The following is a 22,612-nucleotide window of genomic DNA, read 5'->3' as shown; positions in this document are numbered from 1 at the left end:
GAATAATAAAAAATAAAGACTTCTGCTGAAATGTAAATAAATGTTCCCTCCAGGCATTATGTCAAAATAGAGACAGTGAATTTTGGTTATTAGTCTGGACGTGCAGTGTTTCCAGAGCCAGTTTCATGTTTAGTAACAGAATGTTAAAACAGTAATATATAAGCTAATACTGAATATTCTTGTGATTACTCTAAGTAGGAGTGGTTCACTTCTGTGAATTGGATAAAAGTAACCTGCCATGTGTCTTGGGTTTGTTTCCTTACTTAGGCAGAGCTGATTGAGATTTGCAGGTTGGTGGCTCAGAGCAAGCTGTGGGAGGGGAAACACCGGGAGGCTCTGCCTGCTGCCCAGTTCTGCCTGCGCTGTTCCATAGATGTCCTTGGCTCCAGTACTGTCCAACTGGTACCTGCCTACCTGCTGCTGGCAGAGGCCAACATGGGTGAGGAGGGAGCACAAAATGGTTTCTGAGCTCAACTGGTCTCCTTTCTCCTTCCTATACATATACGATGTTGAATGTATGACTATGTGTCTGTCTGTGTGTGTATATGTACTGTATATTTGTGTGTCTATTTTCATTTCCAGGTTTGGGGAATCTAGCCCCGGTGGCGGAGCTCCTTTCCCAGGCAGAGTGGGCAGTGTTGAAGAGCCCAGAATGTGGTCACGCAGTCCACCACCGGTTGCACAGGAGCCTAGGCCGCCTCCACACGGCGACTGGAAACCTGGAAGCAGCTCTACTTAACTTTGCAAATGATGTCTGTGTCATAATTAGTAAACTCACCAGGAATGGCTTCAGTAAATTAAGTCTTTTCAACTTTTCAGTAACTGTATTGATATTGCGAGTAGCAAAATGAATTGACTTGTCTCACAGCTTGTAAATATTTTCGAACATGAGTAAGATAGAGTGTGTGGTTTGCATTGTTCATCTCTCAGGATGTACAATAATGTACAATGTTTCTTTCATATTACGGGCACACACCCAACCAAAGAATTCCCCAGTTCATTTCTCTGATGTTTTCAGATATACTTTGCCAGTGAGGAGTATGGTCCGGATAGCACCGTCACCTGTGGTGGCTACTTTCTCATGGCTGATGTCTTTGCCAAACAGGGGAAGATGGCCATTGCTCGTTCCTTATACTCTAAAGTAAAATAAAGCAGTTATGATTTAATTGCCCATGTGACCAAATTTATTTTTGTTTATGTGTTTAATGGTTTATCTTTTGGTTTATCTTCTTTTGCTCGTATTGTAGGTGGCAAATACGTGGCACTGTCATCTGACCAACCTCCTCAAGACCCACGTCGAAAATGTTCAAAATCCTGACGTGTTATTGGAGCCCTCTTATGGTGCGTCTTGTCACACCAAATATGTGCAATATAAATGCCATATAAATGCCATATATAAAACCATTCATGTAGGTTTTCTCAGTCTCTCCAGTTCTATTGTACTATTCAAACACGATGCGGAATCAGAAAATGACATCATCAATCCATCATATGCTTCACCCACTCAACAGCAGAGAGCTCCAGTGGCGTATGACTGAAAAAATAAGGTCAGCAGTGCTATATTTAGCTGAGCTGTCTTCCTGTGCAATCCGAAAGCTAAACCTCAGATTTACATTAGCAAGCTAGGGACTGACTCGAGACCACTGCTGACACATCTCTTGCTGGGCAGAATCCGCACCACTACCCTCTATCGCAGCTGCTGCCCTACATATGATGCTAAGCCTTTTAGCTGCAGTGCAGCTTCCGAGGCTTGTTTACTGGGAGAGAAGTAGGGGCGGAAGGGAAGGATGCTTACGCAAAATCTATAGAAGAAACAGACGAACCCAAATATTATTGACCTGTACAAACTTCGCTCATCCGATCTGTTGATTATCTAAATAAAATACATAGATACTACTTATTTTCAAACTTAAGCGTACAGTGTATTTATGTCCATGGCAGTATACTGTATAAACTAAATGACATTTGCATCTTTGTCTGTATCCCCCGCTTTTAATTAGACAAAGCGCAACGAGTTGAAGTGGACGAGATGCTAAGAACCATGTTGGAGTTTGAGCAGAAAGACTCCAGAGGAGGCTCCGTTCAGATTGTGCTGGTGGCCCACTGCCTGGCCATGCTGTGGTTTCTGGGAGGAGACTCCCTGAAGGTGAGTCACCTGATGAGGTCACCAGGCATTAAAGCTTCAGTTTGACACAGTGACACAGTTCCCCATTTCCTCCTCATTAACCGCCTTTGGAGTGCCATGTCGAAATGGGATTATCTCTAATTGGTAAAGCCGCAAAGATGAACCGGGATTTAGTGGGAGTTGATGTGACTGTCTGAACACTACAGCCTGGTTTCCTGTCTCTCTGTAATGCCACCATCTATATATGTGCGTACACTGAACCTCTTTTGATGTGGGATGAATGAGCAGGAATTTATTGTGTCATGCCAGGTGAGAGACTGATGCAGCTATGGTGTAGTGAATGTATCCGTACCACTGGCTGTACAGGAAGTTCTGCACCAGAGAGGTGACCACCACAGACTTAATATCCTGTTAGGGGAGGAGGAAAACGGTGGGATGAGATCTTATGGCTAACCTCAGGTAGCCTCAATGTAGCAAACAGTAAAGCCAGAGCACTAGAAAATAACACAAATACAACACGACAATCAGTAGTTTGATTGTTTTGCAGTCATGATTTTATCTGGTGGTTTTGTGGGTTATTAGGGCTGGATGAATTATATATATATATATATATATATATATATATTTGTTTATATATATATATTTGTGTGCCCTTCTGCCAAGCAGAGCCAAAATAACGCAGTTACCCCCTGCTGTTAAATACTCACTTTGAGTGGCAGAATGGCAGCTGTAGGAATAAGGGCCAGGGCTCACCATGCTGGATGATGCCTCAGTTGACTAGCCTGAAGGTCACTTCATCTGACTGAAGAGTATCTGTAATTCAGTTCAGTTCATTTATTCAGTTTTCTGTGGCCTGCCTCCACAAGGAGGTCATAGTGTAAAGTTGGTTCACACACTGTGCCACCCAGCCACAAGTCTACTGTTCAGTCCAACTGTCTCATTCCTTATATCTGCTGAACTGCAAAGTAAAAAAAAGAAGAAAACAACTAGGCGTGGAGTTGTAATGACCACTTCTGGGTCTGTTGTCCATGTCATGGCTCTGTTGTAGGTTGCAGAGCTAGGACTGTACTTTGAAAAGCACATGACTGTAAGATGTACTGTATACAGTATACAGTTGTTATCACTAGTGTTGTTATTATTTAGGGAATCGCGGTTAAATTCTTCCACTTTTCATTAGTGTTTCAAGGACGGAAGAAACATTAGATGGGAGAGCCTGTGGCTGAGTGTATCAGTCTTGTATTCACCACTGAGAGAGCTGTGGGTAGATGTAACACTAATCACACAAACACATACAACTGATCAGCCACAACATTACAACCGGTAAACGCTGTTAATGTTGTGGCTGATCAGTGTATATAATGCATATTCCCAGCTGTTTATAATTCCTAAGAAACTGCAGGAATTCCATGAATGCCACTGCAAACCTCAATGAATTCCATATTGAGCTTGGCACGTTCCCATCTAGGCATGCATGGTTTTGTCAACAGTGTCAAACAGTGCTTTTATGTCCTCTTTTTCTCTCAGTTATAAACTATAAAGGACCTTGTATCAGCCTAGATCAGCTTGTCGGAAGGATAAAGTGGGATAAATTAATCTGACCGACTTGAAGTCCAGTTTTCTGTGATATTATTATATAAGTCAGCTTGACTCTCCCGGAGAGTGTAACAGCTGCAGCTGCTGTGTTTTTTTCCCCGTTTGTGTTTGTGTACCAGGCACTGGGATTTGGCAGCACGGCCCTGCAGGCCTGCCAGCTGATACCGAACCATGACCTGACAGAGCCCATCCAAGGCCTGCTGCAGCTGGTGCAGAGTCTGCAGACAGACCCACGTCCTGGTTCTGACTAGTCAGCATAGCTTCCCTGCCCCTCTTGGAGATCTGCTCCATCAGAACATCTGTTTAGCTCCACACTGATTCACCCATGTAGATGCAGAAACTGCTGAATTGGGAGCACATTAAACGTTAATGAATAAAGAGCTTATGACGTCATTTAGGGTTTATCCCGATGTTGTGACTTGGTATTGTGAGCAGATAATGAAAACATTTTAGGGGACATATCTCTAAAAAATAAAAACAATTTTTGATGTTGAAATTCTTGATAAAAGCAGTGAAAGGAAGAGGAGACACATTTTTATTGGTTTTGAATAATGACTCATCTTTATTTTAATCTAAAAAAAAGAGGGATATATATTTACATCATTATGCACATTTTTGAATGACATGTTTTAGAATCCATTTTGTAACACTGTCAGAATGATACAGAAGAGAATATTGATGAGGGCATTTGCTGAGACCTTTTTTATGCAATGTTTTTGCTAATCTCGTACGTAAAAGTTCAGAACCTTTTCATCAATTCACAATATGCAGATATAATTAAAGATAAGATTTCTAAGGTCTATATGTTATCACCAGAGAGCTGCATTATTTCACTGAAGCATAAAGATTGGATTTTCCTCCTTCAATCAAAGTATATTGTAAACCTATAAGCAAACCTCAGGTTTGTTTTAAAACACATTGACATAAAATGTACCCGATGATTGCTGTGAAATCCAACATATTATGTACAATTCTGAAACATTTATTCTTTATACCAAAAAGAATCACTTTTAAAATCATCTCACTACTAGTGTTATTAGTACTGAATTATACAACAAAATGCTTATTTTTGGCATTCGGATTCATTTTTATGTGTTGAGAGGCAGCAAAACATGGAAACACTCGGATTTCCTCATATTCCCTTATGCATTTTTGAGCCAAATGTACATTAGCAGCAGTTTGGAATAGCAACCTTGTGCTCTGTTGGGTTGTTGTACACAGTGACTAGTCCAGAGGTCCCTACACGTTCATTCCAGGCTGGCTGAGCACCACACAGGCCAATAAACTATAAGTACTTCTATGATTTACAGACATGAATTTTGTTTTCCTGTGTCACTAGCATGCGGTACCCTTGTTTCTTTCAGTAGCTTGCAGCTTGCCCTGTATCCACTTTATCATGGCCACTGATCTATAAAGACCAAGCAGAGAGAAACCTGCCTGAACTGGGGCCTTGACTCAACTATGATCCCAAAATCAATGCTCCCAAAGGAAACCAGACAATGAAAAGGCATTTTGAAAGTTGTTAGGGAACATTTGAATGAACCTTCAATGGCTAGATGTGTTCTGTTGACATATGGATGATGTATAAACTACAGATTTAAATAACAGGGGCTGTAAGAGAGAAATTAACATTTCACTTGTTCTTATGGCTGGCTTCTTAATGCCTTGAAAGGATATGAGATCTTTGATTTACACTTACAGTATGTACACAATGTGGAATGACGCAGGCTTCAATACAAAGATGAAGACTTCAAAAAATAGGGGACAACAACAACTGGAGATAGTTCACCAACATAAGCTTCCATCTTGGGATGTGACTTAATCATCGAGCTCACCGGCCCTTGCATGTCAGGAGAGAGGACGTCGGCGGATTTCACAGTTTGTCAGATTCTTTGATTATATAGATATCAGACACCATCACAGCAACGTGAATGATGTTATTCTCTCAGTGGAGCCACTGTGATCACTTGACAGCAGACTTAAATAAAAGCTGCTTTCCCCTTTGTCTGGCAGGTTTACATTTGGCACCCTCAAGCAGGCCTCTTTTAGGTTCTAGACAGTTAGTAAATTGGCCCACAAAAAAGGAAAATAAAATCAAGCTTCACAGCGGTTTCACTTTATTGAGACAATATTAGTGCACACAAACCACTTCTTTCTTTTAAAAATACCATAAATTAGGAAGAAAACAAGGAACAATATAAAACAAGCAAGGAAAAAAAGTGCATGTTAACCATGGTATACACCACATTGTCTTATACTGTAGTTTACAACCTTTTTTTCATTCTTGTTTGTGTGTCTTTTTGTCTGCTTGTAGGTACAGCATGTGTTATGTTTTTGACTTGTGTCTAGCTTGGATGGATATGTCGTGCCTTTAGGGGTCAGGGGTGAGATCCAGGCTGCTTCCCTGAGTTGTGTTCAACAGAAGGGGTTACAAGCCTAAAAACATGGACGTTACTATGTGGAACAACTTAGGGTTTATATTTGTGCTTTGGACCAGATCTGTAAATCATTCTTAATGAATGGCAGTTACCCCAGAGTACCCTGCCTCAATGCTGACAGTTGTTTCAGGCATATAGGAGGTAAATCAAGAGGAAAAGAAAACCATAAGCAGTAAGCTCTTGGCCGGTGAAATCCCTGTTTTTTTTTTTTCTTTCTTTTCTAAGGAAAGAGAAAGTAACATTCTATTCAAAGAGGCTGCAAAAATATAGTTTCCATTTTTTTATTATACATCATGCCAACATATTTTGTGGGTTAGGATACTTCATTTTTTTTTATCAAAAACAAAACAAAACAAAACCAAACAAAACAAAAAAAAACAAAGACAAAGTGAAAACAATAAAAGATAAATCTACAAATCATGACTGAGAAATCACATCTAACCAAATCCAGAAATGTTAGCACCAAATCTCAATTTCAACCTTTCAGTATTCCAGGTCTGTACAAACAAGTTTGTCCACAATAGCTTATGAAAATTTCAATGTTGGCAGTTATTTCAGTCATTCCAGTTTCATCAGCCGGATACTAGTATGCATTGAAGCTAATTCACTACCTAAGTATTTACAAAAAGCTAGAAAGAAATAAAAAATAATACACAACTACCTTTTTAGTTCCTAGACATAAAAGAGAGGGAACAGCTGGTAAGTCAGGGGCCATCTGAATACCACAAAGATCCTGGCTGATATGTACTGTATGTTTGAATATCTATGTCTTTCTATGGCAGTGAGAATCACTGTTTTTGAGGTATATTTTGCTTGCAGGCGTAGACGCAGGTTTCACACTCTGTCTCATGTTTCCTAAATATGTCATCTGAGTGAGAACAAAAAATGCATCTGTTTATATCATATCATAAAGTGCTAGACATTGAATGAATTTTAAAAAGCAGCAGGCTGCTGCTGCTGGTAAGGCTAATCAAACAAGCTATCTAGGAATGTATAATTAAAAATCGAGTGATGGCACTCAATTCATTTTGATATTCCAGGTTGTGACTCTTCAACGGAACTGCTATTTGTTATCTACTACTTTGCAGAGGTTAGGGCAGTTTTGTTTACATTTACATTAGCCTGCTTCATTCACAGTGAACAGAGAATTAAATTATGGACACCGTGTCAACAACCAGGATGATTTTCTGGTGCTATGGGTATGTATTCTGGGTAAATAATATTCTTATTTACGAATGAAAAGTAAATTATTCGAACACCACAACATCAGCCTCTTATTCACTGTCAATGTAGCAGCTCCAGCTACTTTTTAATATCAGTGATTTGAAACTGGGATTCTATGGACTTTAGTTATAATTACTTGTGTTAACCTGGTTAAAAAAAAAAAAAAAAAAAGAAAAGTATACATTCGGTTTTAGCTGGATTTACAACACACACACACACATATATATATATATATATATATATATATATATATATATATATATATATATATATATATATATATCGTGTGAATTTTTCTCTCATTTCAATTATTATGAATTATGAGTAGCAGTAAATTTGACTTGAATTTCCTTCATCTCCAGTTGCTGCAGGATGGTCCTCATCCTGTTTTGTGTCCTTGTCAGGAGCACTACATTGCTACATTGGAAGTGAGAGTATAATGTGCCTAGCGTGAGGATGTATTCCTCTCCCAAGGAGCTAACCACTTGAAAAAAAAAAAAAAAAAAAAAAAAAAAAAAAACCCACTTCATTTCGCCTCCAATCCACCAAACCTGACTACAGTCTCAGCACGAAACCCTTTTTTATGTCAACATAGATTCTCCTTTAAATAATGTTACTGTATTGTGAGGATAAAACATGGCAGGTGTATGCCTTTTAAGGGAATTCCACACCCACCCAAAAACCTTCACCCTCACTATTTTGCAAAACAGAAACTAGAAGAGGCATTTAGCAGTTATCTCGTGTACTATATCCCACTCTCGCCACCATGCTGCAGTGTAAGAGAAGCTTGGATTGTGGGGTTTGCATTTTGGAAGTAGAGGTGCAAAGAGAAGAGAGTCAGGGGAGCAGCCTCAGATCTTTGCTTTTTTTGAAGGGAGTTAGCAGGAGAAGGCTCATGTTTTGGTGTTTGTATTTCTGTGCTTGTCTGTATGTGTGTTCTGTTTTTGTCTGCTATAGTTTTGCAATTAACATCCCATGTTGCAATAAGTTTTGGATTGATATGTGTTTTTAAAAGGAATGTCTGTTGCCATGCGTACAGGTGTGTGTATGCGGGTTTTTAATGTGTATTTGTGATGTTTGTGTGTGCATGAAGCCGCTGGAATCTCACTCAGTCAATAACTTGATCTCATTGGCAAGGAGGGTGTTGAAGTTGTAGGCTGAATCAGGGAGGTCAGGGAGATCGGGCAAGGTGGGGGCTGTGGACTGGCGGGGTGAGGACTGGGAGGGCTCAGCCAGCTCTGGGTCACTTTCACTGGAAGTAGAACCCACGCTCATGTTGCAGACGGCCTCAGGCAGCGAGCCGCTACCCGCAGGCACAGGGCACACCTCAGGCTCACTGCTGGTCTCGCTGGTGCTTGACACGACGGACAGCAAGGACATCTTACGGGTGAGGCGGCTGGGGAGCATCGACAAGGCGTAGTCGGCAACAATGCCTGCCACATCCATGCCACAGGCCTGGTCGAAAGCGATGAAGCCCACATTGGCATTGGCCTCGCAGACCACAAATGAGCCATCATTGAGCTGGAGGAGGTCAATGCCACACACATCCATGCCCAGGATGTTAGACACCTCTATGGCCAGCTGCTTGCCCTGCTCGCTCAGTGGACACATCATACCTACACCACCTAACCATCCAGAGAGAGACAGGTTAATACCCACCACAATATGTGGTTCATTCACTTCACATTATGTAAGACTGACCAGAGCAATTTGATTTGTCATAGAGATTGTCAAAAAAAAAAATCTTTTATGAATCAAGGGCAGTCAATCAATATATATACAGATAAGAAATATTTTAAAATACTGAATATATTAGAAGTAATACCACATCAGATCCATCTAGAGTCAGTGGAAGTTACAACGTGATCTGTTACATAAATGCAGAAAAATCTGATGACTGATGTCCTAAATATGTCACAGTGGATTACAACCTCAACTAGACCAAAACTGCTAATGTTCTGACACTGACAGTCTCATCAGCTAGAATGTTGAGTCACTTGTCTCGAGGGCAGATTCAGGACAAGCTTCTTGATTTAGAACGGTTTCCTGAAACTGGTTTATGGATAGAGTGGTTGAGCAGGAAAAAAATGAAAAAAAAATCTAGAAAAATGCTGTGGATTTCCATTAAATAATGTCCTCATTTACAGGAATGATTAGCGCAATCTAGTGACCCCTTGAATGTGCTACACGTAGCAGGGGCTATATGGATAGTGCTTACAAACCACCCTGCGCCCAGATCTTAATAATATCTACTCGTCTAATAAGATCTAACTAGTCTTAGTTCTCCGCTGTTCTTGGAGAACTGGGACTAGTTTTAGTTCTCCAAGAACAGTGGTGCAATTTATCCCCACGACTAGAAATAAATCTTTGGAAACAGTAACTCAGCTAAACACAGATCTCATATGATCCAAATGATCAGTACATTAAAAGCGACCACATTAAAAGCAGATTAGTCTTGCAAACTTAAGAACTGTTCCAGTGTGTCAGTGCTGGCATTGTTGTTGCTAACTGTAATGAGGGAGAGGGGAAGGGGGAGCGAGTTCAGTAAGGTAATATGAATGTGACAGTTTTCAATAGTTAAATGATTTACTGTGTGATCAGTGACTCTTGGGCGTCTGCCTACCCAGGGAGCAGTTGCTCTGCATGCGACCATCAGTGGAGCAGCGTAGCATGGAGCCGATGACACGGCCGCCCACCAGGACCACCCGCACGTCGCGGCCATGCGACTCCTTGACATACTCCTGAAACAGGTAGGGGGTATCATGGCGGATCAAGTGGCACAGGTCTGTCAGGTGGTGTTTGTCCCGTGCCAGGAACACAGCCTTGCCTAGGAGAAGGAGGGAGACAGGAGATGAATAAAGAAGGAAAGTTGAGCTAGTTTTCAGGCTGTCAGGATGACTGAAGCACTTTATATTAAGATGAAACAAAAGTGCTTGCAGGGTCTTATATTTGCGTAATATCAGTTGAGGCTGGATTACTTCTTCAAATTCCTTCCTGATATGTAGCTGCTTTTGCTGACGAAGCTGCCACTTCCCATGTCTCATATAATGGACAGAACAACTCATAGCAGCCACAGAATTGCTTCTCACAGAGGATAGAAGATGCCTGCTTTAATTAGCACCGCTTGGCTCTGTCTGCTGGTTGTCAAGCCCTCTAACCCCTGTTCCAGTAACAGGGAAGATCATGTGATTGCTGTGTGTGTACGTGCACATCGTGTGTAACTAACAATCCAAACGAGATGACAAGGCAATACCTTGGTAACATCATGGAGATGTGAAGATGGACAGTGGCAGGCATGATGTAACACTTTACAAACAAAGAATCATGCTCCTGTGACATGTGAACATGACTAGTTTGTTTGGAGAATGTGGACCAAAAGGCATACACCATGCTGTGAATTAAGACATTTCACAGCCCAACAACTGGGGAGGGATCTAGTAAAGACCTCTCCTTATCAATGATTCTTAAGTTTTTGAAAAAGCCATTTATATTTGCTTGAAAGCCTTTATATTTGCTCATGAGAAGTAAGGCAAGCTGGACTTCAGCCAGTGTCAACGGTCAACCACAGAAGGAAAGAAAGCAACCCCGAGACGCCAAACTCCACAAAAAGGGTCAAGTTAGTGGTTGACCAACGGCTGCTTTCCCTAACAATGCGCTGTGATGGCAGCCTGGGCTAGCCAAGGTCCATTGTTATTCCATCTCACAATAGCAGAGCCAGTCAAGTGTCGATAACTATGAATAGGAAAAGGCTAATGGGTCAGCAGAAACTGGGGCTGATCTCTAGGAAGCACAACATCAATGGCAAGGCTGAAACTTCCCACACAAGCCCCCTGTGAATTGAGGCAAAGTGAGGAGACTAGGGTCAATTTGTAAACTAGAAACAAAAATGATTAACCTAGCAGCCATTCTGCAAGCATTACAACTGTCTGTTTAGTGGTGTGTTGCAGCACCACATTTCACAATTTAACACTCTGAATTTCATGTAAGGTAAGACTGAACTGCCATTAGGGTCCAATAGTGTACAGATTCCTCAGGTGTAATGAATACAGCTGGTGACAGGGAGAAACAGACTTATGGTCTTACCTCTGTGGCCACGTGCATTCTTCACCACCACTGGGTAGCCCAATGGCTCTGCCTCGTCAATCATCTTACGGAAGTTGTCATGTCCTCCTGGAAAGTGCCAAAGCACACAAACAAAATGTAGACACAAACACACACGCACACACACACACACACACACGCAGAGGTGTAAAATACATTAAAAAAAACTTGCATCATTCACTAATCACAGCTGACTGAGCTGGGTGGGGTGAGGGACTGTAGCCCGTCGCTATGGCAACAGAAATGACTCAAAACAGCAAGGCTGTAGGAGTCCTGATCTCATACTTATTTTGCTGCTTTATTCATGAGATCGGAACAGAGAAGTCACTGAAGAATGCATTGACGTGAAGTAGCTGTTCATAACTGACAATGATTCATGAAAGCAGCTTGTTGAAACAGATGTGCTTAAGCTTCTTCTATTTTGGCTTTAGAGGCGATAGAAAAATGTAAAAAAAATATTGAAAATGGAGGTTTTAATTTCCCTCCCCTTACTCTCTCCATCTCCACTTCCCTCTCTTTCTCTCCCCCCTGCCTGTCTGGCCTTATCCCTCATTCAGTCAAGGGAACAGATGTGAACTACCCTGTCACATGGCTTTTTCCACATGCACTGATTCACATGTGTTTTCAGTGAGAGGGGGCTAGAACTGAGTGAGCAGAGGAGGAGAGAGAGTGGACGCCAAATGTGGGTCCAAGGGTCCACCCACGTCATAAGCTGCTGAGGTGGTTAACAGGAGGGAGGCAATGGCATTTTTTTATTTTGAAAAATCATGAGGGGGCATGGGGTGGGGCGTTGGGGGTGGGGGTGGATGGGGGGTGTTACATAAGCTCTCCAGCCGCTCTGCATGCATCGCCTGGCCTACTGTGCAGAGAGACGAATGGAATGTAGGCCAAACACCCCCCCCCCTCTTTCTTTCTTTCTCGCTGCCTGTATCCTTTTCTTTCTGCTCTCACAAACACCCCAGCACTGTGGATTTTTGCAAAACAGAATGAAAATGTGTGGTGATGCTTGTCAGCGTTTGTTTTACCTTATAAAATCAACAAACTGCAACAAATAAAAACAGTAGTTTGGCTTGTTTTGTGAGGGCTGTATCCCCATATATCCTGCCTTTCCCAACAGTAGGTAAAAAACAGTTGTGTTACAGAAATCATAACCATCAGGGGTTTGGTGGACAGCTATGAGGATTTGACCAGGTATGTAAATGGGATTTTCTCTCTGCTGTTTGAGTAATTGCAGTGGAGTAGTTACTGTGTGACTGGCTGCATATTAATCTGCGTTACACAGGCACATGTGAACTAAAGCCTGTGATGCAACTAATGTGATTGAAATTATCACATGCTTGAAAACATGCTTGACAAAGCAGTGCTGGTGTTCTATGCAAATATTCATTTGACTGTAGTTGACACATATATGTTCCCTTATGATTTGTTTATACCTACTTTTGAAGCATTTTGAAGCTAGGTTGACTGTGTCTGTGGGACTTGCTGTGATGGAACACTTCTATTACAGCCAGGTTGTCTGTGTTCATTTGTTAGTGCATCTGTGTGAAACACTTTTTTTGTGTACTCTAGTCAGAGAATTACAGACTATATTGTGTAGTCTGTACAGAGCCCAAAGAGCCCTGCATAAGAGACAATGATGGGTGGGTGTGCAATAAGTACAGTAGGTGCAGTATAGGTCAACAGGCAAGCATCGCCCAATTCAAGGCCTGTACTTGCTGCCCACACACTGGGAAGTAGATGTATTGATAAAGTCAGTTACATTACACATTCATTGTCTGACTCACTGATTGTAGTCATGGAGAAGTACAACTTCAGACGTCTTAGTTACAACAACACAGTGCTACCACAACACATCAACACTGTGAAAAAGATAAAAGTCCGGACTAGTTTACCGTAGGAGAAAGTGTCAGGAAGAGGCACCCCATGACCAGCCAGCTCCTGAAAGGTCCAGAACTTGTTGACACAGTTGAGTATAGCCTGGGGCCGGTTGATCAGCCGACAGCCCATCTTCTCCAGGTGGCGCAGCACAGTGATGTCACTATCTGACTGCACCCATGGCGTGGGCACCCGCACCACCACCACCTGTGGATAAGATGTAACCGATTCCTGCTCCACTCGCAGACCTGGAGGGTGAGATGGTGGTGGGGGAATGGAAGGAGGTTGGAAAAGAGATGAGCGCCATTAGACAAAAATCCATTACTGGGGGGCAATTACTTGTTTATCAGCCTGTGGGTATACAAATTTTAAAAGAACTTTGGACCTGAACGTCATACATACAGTAAGTTCTCCAGGTCACTCAATACAATTTTATGCCACGAGACAGAGAATTTTACATTACATCCCAAAAGTCATATTTACAGTAGCTGGAAACATTGTGAAAGTGTTTGGTGAGTTTTTGAGTCCATCATCTACTGGTGGAAAAGTTTACTTCTCTTGTGAAGACATTTCTCCAGTTGTCACCACACAGCTTTGACTAAAAGTTGGCCGGCTTACAGCACCAGGCAGAGGCAGCCAGCTCCAAGGCCTGTATTGTTAATCCATGAATTTGGAACGTGCCTTGCCTGCTGATACGATTATTTACATGCTGCCCATATCCATATACAGTACTCCCCTTCTGTGATGCCAGCTCCTCTGGCTACTGTCTTCCTCTCCTGACTGAGAAATAGATATTCTTGCTGATATACTGGCACTATACACTACTTTGTCTCAATGTAGGGCAGTGGGGTAGGAAGAGATGTCTGAAACCTCAAGGGTGCATAACTTGAATTTAAGCACACATGAACACACACCAGGGAGAAAAGCATGGCTAAAAAAATATATTGCATAGTATGCCACCAAACATTTGTTTTGTTTAGTTCTTTAAAATAAAAATAAAAAAATCAGTATGCTTCTGACAATGTAGTCCACTATTCCTTAAATTAAATGGTAAATTTTTTATCCTGTCACAATGAAAAATCATTGTTATCTAGTGACCGTTATCTGAAATTCATGTTGTTTTGTTTTATTGAAAGTCAAATTGGCATTAGTTTTCAATGTCTCAGCTTGACAACACTTTTATTATGCAAATGTGAGCTAATTAAATACAATAGGCTAGCTCAAGACATATGAGTAGGTTACTGATCAACCATTTCACACCATACATAAGCAATGGAAACAGCAGAGACTGGACAATGAGAAGATTGTTCATTTGGATGGCGAGACTTAAATTGGTATGACATGCTATACACGCACTTTTCTGCAAGGCTAAAAATCCGGAAAATTTCAACATTCACTAGCTATCTCCAGTCTCTATCGACAGCTACCTGGATTGACGGAAAAAAACAGGAATTTGAAATACAGTAACAGAATACTGGCTTGATATTTGCCAAAAAACAGATGGCAAATGCACTAGCAATATCCACAGGTTTGGCAGCATTTTACTGGTGACTGGTGTTATTCTGTCACCCTGGATGAAATGAGGAAACAGAGACAAACTGTGAGACTTTTGAGCAGGCGATGCGACCTAACAGTTCATCAGGATGAACAGATTGGGTGACAACAAAACCTGTGAACATGTGGGTATGCACATATACTGTATGTACCAGAAAAGAGGAGAAGAGGCACCTTTATCCCTGGTACAGCAATTCATCTCTACCATGACCCGACTTTCTTAGAGTCTGCAGCCATCTTAGAGTCTGCAGGTTCACAATAGTGACAGCGCCACTGGCTGTTATCATCAGAGGTCACAAGAAGCTTGATGGCTGCTGCATACATAATAACAGACAGACAGCTACTGATGTGCTGGCGGATACCCTGCACATCAAGCCTGCATAGCGTGTGTCTTGCACACAGTATTGGTTGCATCAACACTTGTTTTTAGGGTCATTCTATGCAGATAGGTAGAAGGGGGGAACAAGAGACATGTAGCAGGCAGAAAAGGCCAGGGATGTCTTGTAGCCCTAACATGAAGGATGGAAGGGAGGGGAGGGGGGAAACCGAGACGCATGAAAAAAGGAGTATGAAGCCATGAAAAGCCTACCCCTCCTTTTTTCGATTCCTCCTCACAATCTCAGTATAGAAGCAGGAGGATTCACTCTCTCTAGCCCTATTCAGCACTCTCACACTGCTCTGATTGTGTTGCCACTGAGAACAGTGTGAGTGGTGTTATAGTGGGAAGTGTCAGGGGATGTGGTCTCATGGTTTTTGACAGACAGTATTCACTGTTTACGGTGCTCATTGCATCTCCAGGGGGACCAAACAGAGACCAATGAGGCTGCCAGATGAATCAGTCCTATTCATCTGCGCAAGTGTTCGTGTGCACTGCACTGTCCATCACGTGACAATCGTAAAAATGCTCAGAAATCCTCATGGCAATTTTGGTGTATAACAAAGGCAGCATATGCTTTAGTGGGGCAATGTCTACATTTAATGTGGGTGTGACCTGTTTATAGTTACAACTGATGGGATTTTTCTTACCTGAATGACAGACCATCATGTCTTCATGCTTCAATGAACTGTATATATGCGTCCCATTTTCAATCTGCCTGACAAAGCTAACAAGCATAACAAGCATTCTATGCATACCGCTGCAACGTCACAAAGCAGGCGATGCCGACAAATGCTGTGCCAATGTTTGGCTGGTGGGTCCTGCCAGGCCTGAATGCCGTCTCAGTCTGGGTATCCATTCTAAATTAGCCTGATGGGGCAGCAGGTTCCCCCACGATTTCTTCTGGTTAGGTTTGGGCTAACAATGCCTTCAATGGTCTATTTGCATATCTGTCATCAATAGTAACATCAGACAAAAACATATACTGCAGGCCTACTGTGAGGCGAGGCAAAATATCTTTTGTTCATCGAGAACAGAGACCATGTAAACCTGCATATCCCCTTTGACTTAGCCTGTGCACCATGTAGCTGCTCGATTCTTTGGCAATGACAGTACTTGAACTAACCAAGGCAGAGGAGATATATCATGAGACAACAAAAATATCTGACAAAGACGAATCTCAGATTATACAAGTCAATGCCATACCACATTAACTGTAATTTATAGTCCTCTTTTATGTATCTGCTTTAGGGCTGGGAAATATTTCAGCATTACAGTGCATTCAGAGGAGATTCAGCATGGTCATATGATTCTATGGTTCTTTCATGTGATGACACCCAGTTCTGTTGTCTAAAGTGATAATACTCTGAAAAGTATTACCACTTTTCAGTGATAATACTTTATCAATGAAAAGTTCATGTTCATGAAGATTTTTTGAAGATAAGAGTTTTCTTTGACATCACACTTCACATCAACATGCAGTTTAATGTGATGAATATCAGTTTGTTTATCTAACTTTTTATTTGGCATGTGCAGTAATGTATTGATGAATCAATGTAGCAAAAAACAAAATTACTCCCATTTACATGGTAATATATTCACATGCATACAATAAAATAAATTACTATTAATACCTATGAATGATGCTTGTTGTGATCAATTCGTTGGAATAGAGAAGTAAGTACTTGGGTATAGTGGCAGAGTGAGTCTGTACACTCTTGCAAAGCCTTACTCAATGGCTATCAGAGTGGCTGGCAATACTGGCAAGGCAAGAAGTTTTATCTGGTGGCGGCAGTCAACTTTATAACCTGAGAGAGCACTGCTCCTCTTGTGGGCCTTTTATGTGATATAACAGGAAAATCAAAGTAGAAAACTAAATTTTAATTCTTTCACTAATATTTGAGGGTTTGTGGGCACCTGAAGCAGTGACACAACATCATTCAGCATCAGAAAGTATGAAGTTATATGGTTAAGAGTCCGGTAATTATAGAGCAAACACTGTTCTCTTTGGCTACTGCAACTATTCTAATTACAAAGACAAGTGCTTATTTGTGGCATGACCATATATAAAAAGAAAAGCAGAACATTCACAACAGATAGTCAGATTTGGTAAGGAAAGATATGCCAGCTGCCCACGCCCTAATAATGATCGCTATTTTAGGAAGCATTGTCACCTACAACAATACAAGTGACTAGGATTTCTCATGGTGTGCCAGTCAATGCTGCGGTCACTTGAAATATTAGCGCTCCACCTAGTTGATACAAGTAGTAATTTAATGACATTTTAATGACATTAACGTGTCACGCTTTGTGTAGAATATGTACATTAGAAACACTCATGTGTAGGACAGATAAAATAGCATACAAAAATGCTACTATCGTGTGGTAATATATAAATATATATGCTTTCTGTGCAGGCTTCTTTCCTTTCTAGATGAAAAAGAAAGTACTGTACTTGGTCAAAACCAATAAAATGGAAATATTCATGTTCCAGGCTGCATGTGACAACCCACAAATGAGATCCTGCTGGTTAATTGACATATTTTCCTTGAAGCACTGACTTATGCAATTAAGTCACAGTCCCCAAAAGACTGTACACTCTCTATTATCCTTAAAATTTGTGTTTTAAAAAAATGTTATTTTGCAAAAAAGAACCTAAAGTGTGGGGTAAACAACAACAGTGGGATATACCCAAGTTATTACTGCGATCAAGACCCAACAAATCGCCCTGATTTATGACAAGAACCTTTTTTACCACCTGTAAAATAACAGACAAGAGCTTGTAGTTGTAAATCAAGGTAACAGCTAGGCCACACTGTTGATCATCATATAGTCTAATTTATCAAAAAATTGGAGGTCTGTGCTTCATAAATAACCAAAGAGGGATTGGCATCAAAGCTTCTGCATTTCAAAACCATGTGTGTTGACGCCGATACACTCGCACATGTCTAGCGGTAAATTAAGATACTGAGCTGGCATCAATGTTCCATCTTTCCATTCACTGACATAGGAGCGTTGCATTTATCATCTTTGGGGTAAAAGTGTGCCCACTGGCATGCGCAAGGGTCACAGAGGATTGTGACATCAGTTCATATCCGATGTCTGTTTAAACCCCTCGCAGCACAAGTCATGGGATGTGAAATGCCTCTAGCTAGCTGAATGCTGGGTTTGGCTGTCTTATATGAGGGGCCATCATTGGTCATTAAAATGTAACGGTGTGTGCGTGCGCATGAGCATATTCATCTGTCCTCTCGAGGACACAGTGAACCCATTAACTTCAGTGTGAAACATGGACCTCAGCCTGACTTGAGAACACACAAATAGACCAAGAGAATGAGAAACCTTTGAAATAGCAAGCTGTAAAGGTGTTATCAGTTTTAGGAATGTGATTGCATCCTGACCTATCCTAAAACATATACTATGTGTGCAAGAACTTATTGGGGTTTAGGTTGTTAATGTACCATCTACTACTACTAACTTATCTTTGAACCAGTCCTGGTATCAGACCCCTTCCCCATATGATTTTTACTTTAAAATGCCATGTATTCATTGTGGGGAAAAAATGTTACATTCTCTAAACATTGTTATTTTGTATATAAATTTCTAAAATAGCTTGTTTAATTATTATTTTGTATCATGTAAATGTCAAATTTATACACATTTAATTCAAATGTAAGTGCGCCCAAGACAGTGGACAGTACTGGTGAATAACTCTAACTACTTAAAGAGGTGGTCAGTGATCAAAAAGGCATTAGTGATCACATGATGGTGAGATACCTCTTGCGTTTCCAATGCAGAAAAAACAAGGACTGCAAACACTCACTGATCTTGTCTCGGTCACTGCACATGTGGCTGTATTCCCTGGTCATTATATTAAATTCCAGAAAAGCCTTAACTTGTTAACTGCCTCTGGTACTTTATGCTTATGCTAACACACGAAGATTCAAACAGCCGGAAAGAATATGCATAAGAGATTAGCAATTTTATTTTAATACAGACAATTTGGTCGAAACTGCCAATTTCTGTTTAGATTTTGATTTACAAAGTACCTTCTAACTCCGGAGTTTCTGAAGTCTAGGTGTAAATGAAGTGTGGGTAAGTCATATCTAGGTAAATGCGAGGTGTACAGGACCAGTATGCACCTCAAGACACAGAGTACACAGAGCATGTACTCTACTGCTTTCTGTGAAGTAATCTTCACAGAACTGCCAATTTCTGTTTAGATTTTGATTTACAAAGTACCTACTAACTCCAGAGTTTCTGAAGTCTAGGTGTAAATGAAGTGTGGGTAAGTCATATCTAGGTAAATGCGAGGTGTACAGGACCAGTATGCACCTCAAGACACAGAGTACACAGAGCATGTACTCTGCTGCTTTCTGTGAAGTAATCTTACAGTGTGGCCAGTCTGTCCGCACTGCTGTTAATCTGTGATGTCTAATCAAGGCTCAGAGGACACTTACTGTATGCGTGACTTGAGGCCTAACTGCCTTTTTCTAGTTGCATGTATCCGGCTAAGCTAAAAGTCTAGACAGTCGTCTACCTACCTATCTCTGTTGGCTGATATACTGCTTTTCAAAGTTTCAAGGTGTATTTCACATGTTACGATATCCACAGATTAGCCTATTCTGTAGGTAGAATTATCTAGCCATGGTAGCAAAAGGTTTAATGTAATTTTCATGCAGTAGGTTTTCTGTATAAATGTGACAAATCTAGGATTTGTTTATGTTCACACATATTCCTTTGGCTTTACTGTGGCATGAACTAATGTAATTTCTTAAATGCCATGCCTTCCACTTTAACACTTCATTGTTGGCATTTGAAACCCCATATTGACTATAAAGCTTTGCCATTACTGAGGTGTACAGTAGCCCCAATGTAGCAGTATGAAGTAACATTATGTAGTCTGCGAAAGACATGCTGCCCTGTCTCACCTCTATTCATCCCACATCTCCTCCCAACTGTTCAGCCTCCGCCAATGCCAGCCTACACCATTTATGTGTTAATTGAGATTTACACACCTCTCATCTGGTGACATGGCCCCACTTCACACCGCCCTGATGAATTCCATGTGTGTCTGTTTGTTGAGTGTTCCTACTGCTACCATCACTGTATCAAGGCCTCCAGAGTCAATACTGTGAAGTGTTGTAATATTATAACAAGTAGAACTAAAACAACGTGTTCTGGACAAAGCTGTACAAAAATGACAAGATTGATTTCAGATGTGTCTTTGCAACTCTAAGCAGGTAGAACAGACAAACAGGTCCCAGTTACAGCTCTAAATATGTAATATGTGTTTACTGTTTTCCTTCTTTTAACTTCAATACTTTTTGCCTTCGGGTTGGAAAACAGAATCAATTTTGAGACATCACTCTGGGTGCTGGTTAAATCTGATGTACATGAAATCCTAATCCCAATTTTCCCACTTTATAAAGACAACATTTAATTCAAACTCGCCTAGTCTTCTTGCGAGCCTTTCTGTATGGGAAACATGTTTACATACATGTCTTTCTCTCTGCGCTATTTCGAGAGGAAATGTGTCAGGTTGCCAGGTCACCACATGAAAAACCTACATTAACATTTGAGAGAATATCACAAAACCTACAGCTTCAACCTTAGAGAGACGCAATTTAGAATAAAATTACCCCAGCTCAATTTAATTTGACCTGTAAATGCCTGTGATCTAATTACAATGCTTTTGTGATATTAAAACTATTTTCCTGGGGCTTTAGGTAAATCTTATCATCCGTTATTGGGATTGCAACATGTTCAGCGAAATTAAATCAAACATCAACGCTTCCCTCAGTCTGGATGCACACTAGCTGGAAAGTGGGTTAGGCGGTCACGGCTGTGCTTACACTTGGCTTCCTTGCTAGCAGGCAGACCGGGCTAGCCCTCCCCTTGCTTCACGGGAGTGTAGTCCCCAAACAATAACCGCCATCGACTTTGTGGACCGCGCGGAGCACTGTTGATCTCAACAAGCTACACTGCATCATTAACTTACACTGTTTGCAAACAGACATCGACTGCTTGGATTAACTCGGTTATACTTGCCTAATTGCCCCTCGCTGATCGTAAGCACGATTTGATCCATGAGAAGAGAGCGGAATTCAACATCCTCGTCGGCGCAGCGCTCCTTCAGTGCCCGGAGGATCTGAACTTGGGGATACTCCTGGCTGATACGCCGGTCGGTCACGAACCAAACCCGAGAACACATTTTTGGATGCGTGGATTCAAAAAGTTACAAAAAACCCGTCTGAAAATACACAGTTGTAGCTGTGGGAGGCGGCAGGTGTGTGGTGGCAGCGCGGGATCCGGGGGTCGGGCGGCAGCGGAGTAGCACAGAGATGCTCACACAATGGAGACCTCGGCGGCTAGCGGTACGAGCAGGCTGTGATGTGGCTAAAAACAGGACCACGGCTAACCGCTGTCTGGGCCGAACCGGCTAGGATGAATACTCTTCTTTATCACCTTTGTTTGCCTTCATTTGCAGCCATTTAGTCCTCCCGGGGCGCAGTTAGATGAACTCAGACCGCGCCAAATCGACACAACCGAACCGAAAATAAGGTAGTTCTAGCCGCAAAAACTTGCCTCTGTCAACCGAGATACAGTTCTTGGCACAATTTGCCCGCCGGGGCAGACAAAGCTCGAGCTGTGCCCGCTTTATATCTTCCTCTTGTCGACTCAAAACTACCAATAAAGTTTTCCCGGGATCGCAGCGGTTGTACGGCGTTGCAAACCGCAAAGTCGTCGGTTTATTACAATAAACTAAGCTAACCCACAACGACTACGCTCTCGGATCCGTTTGGCTGCTATCCACGAGGTATTGGTGCTGAAAAGTGCATGCGCTTCGTTTACAACTCCGCTTCTCCGCGTGCCCGTGCGCAGCAAACGGAGCCTACCCCAAAATAAAATGTTTGGAGGGGGGCGAGCCAATCACAACTCGTGAACTTTCCAGTTGCCCAAACAGCACGCGGAAGATGTGGGCGAGTCGCGACCGTGCTAACCAATGAGGAATGTAGATGGGGGATAGGGGGGCCGAGCCTGGTGAGAGCGCGCGGAGTGATGTGTGAATCAGTGCATGGACTCTGCAGTACGCACGAGACCGCGCACTTTCCGAACCGGTTCAGACCAGACGGTGCGAGGAGGTTTGGTGAATACCGACAGCGCTGTCTCCATGCTGAAGTGGCAGGAAATGAAACAAGGTCGTCACAAACCAAAGACACTGCTACCATCTTCCTTGTCGTCTCTTCCGTGCAGTATCAATATCTAAAGACCGGGAGTCGTTTATTTTACGGATAGCTTGTGTTTAGACTGCGGCTACTGTTC

At 41.8% G+C, this 22,612-nt stretch overlaps 2 protein-coding genes across 2 annotated transcripts in view; one reads left to right on the top strand and one right to left on the bottom strand.

The window, feature by feature from the left end:
• Positions 1-4,067, top strand: part of zmynd12 (zinc finger, MYND-type containing 12) — a 6,282-nt gene extending 2,215 nt beyond the window's left edge. Inside the window, exons 3-8 of the mRNA XM_040153565.1 lie at positions 268-439; positions 583-752; positions 1,019-1,141; positions 1,248-1,341; positions 2,001-2,146; positions 3,838-4,067. Coding sequence (XP_040009499.1) covers positions 268-439; positions 583-752; positions 1,019-1,141; positions 1,248-1,341; positions 2,001-2,146; positions 3,838-3,969 — 837 coding nt within the window. The 3' untranslated portion in view covers positions 3,970-4,067. The remainder of the gene's footprint in view (positions 1-267; positions 440-582; positions 753-1,018; positions 1,142-1,247; positions 1,342-2,000; positions 2,147-3,837) is intronic.
• A 3,839-nt stretch (positions 4,068-7,906) lies between these two features.
• On the bottom strand, positions 7,907-22,024 carry rimkla (ribosomal modification protein rimK-like family member A). The gene is made up of 5 exons (XM_040153293.1): positions 21,338-22,024; positions 13,374-13,604; positions 11,464-11,550; positions 10,004-10,207; positions 7,907-9,005 (listed from the first exon to the last, which is right to left on the bottom strand). The coding sequence occupies exons 1-5, from the start codon at positions 21,498-21,500 to the stop codon at positions 8,485-8,487; spliced, it is 1,206 nt and encodes a 401-aa protein (XP_040009227.1). The 5' UTR covers positions 21,501-22,024; the 3' UTR covers positions 7,907-8,484.
• Between the last annotated feature and the right edge of the window lie 588 nt (positions 22,025-22,612).

The sequence above is a fragment of the Xiphias gladius genome, chromosome 18, assembly GCF_016859285.1.
Source record: "Xiphias gladius isolate SHS-SW01 ecotype Sanya breed wild chromosome 18, ASM1685928v1, whole genome shotgun sequence".
NCBI lineage: Eukaryota > Metazoa > Chordata > Actinopteri > Istiophoriformes > Xiphiidae > Xiphias > Xiphias gladius.
This window is presented reverse-complemented; position numbering and strand designations above follow the sequence as displayed.

Excerpts from the sequence above, each read along its gene's own strand:
- rimkla (XM_040153293.1), bottom strand. The coding sequence starts at position 21,500 with ATGTGTTCTCGGGTTTGGTTCGTGACCGACCGGCGTATCAGCCAGGAG. Across the intron at positions 13,605-21,337 it reads GATCAGCGAGGGGCAATTAG|GTCTGCGAGTGGAGCAGGAA; the intron begins GCAAGTATAACC and ends CTCACCCTCCAG. Across the intron at positions 9,006-10,003 it reads GCAGAGCAACTGCTCCCTGG|GTGGTGTAGGTATGATGTGT; the intron begins GTAGGCAGACGC and ends CTGGATGGTTAG.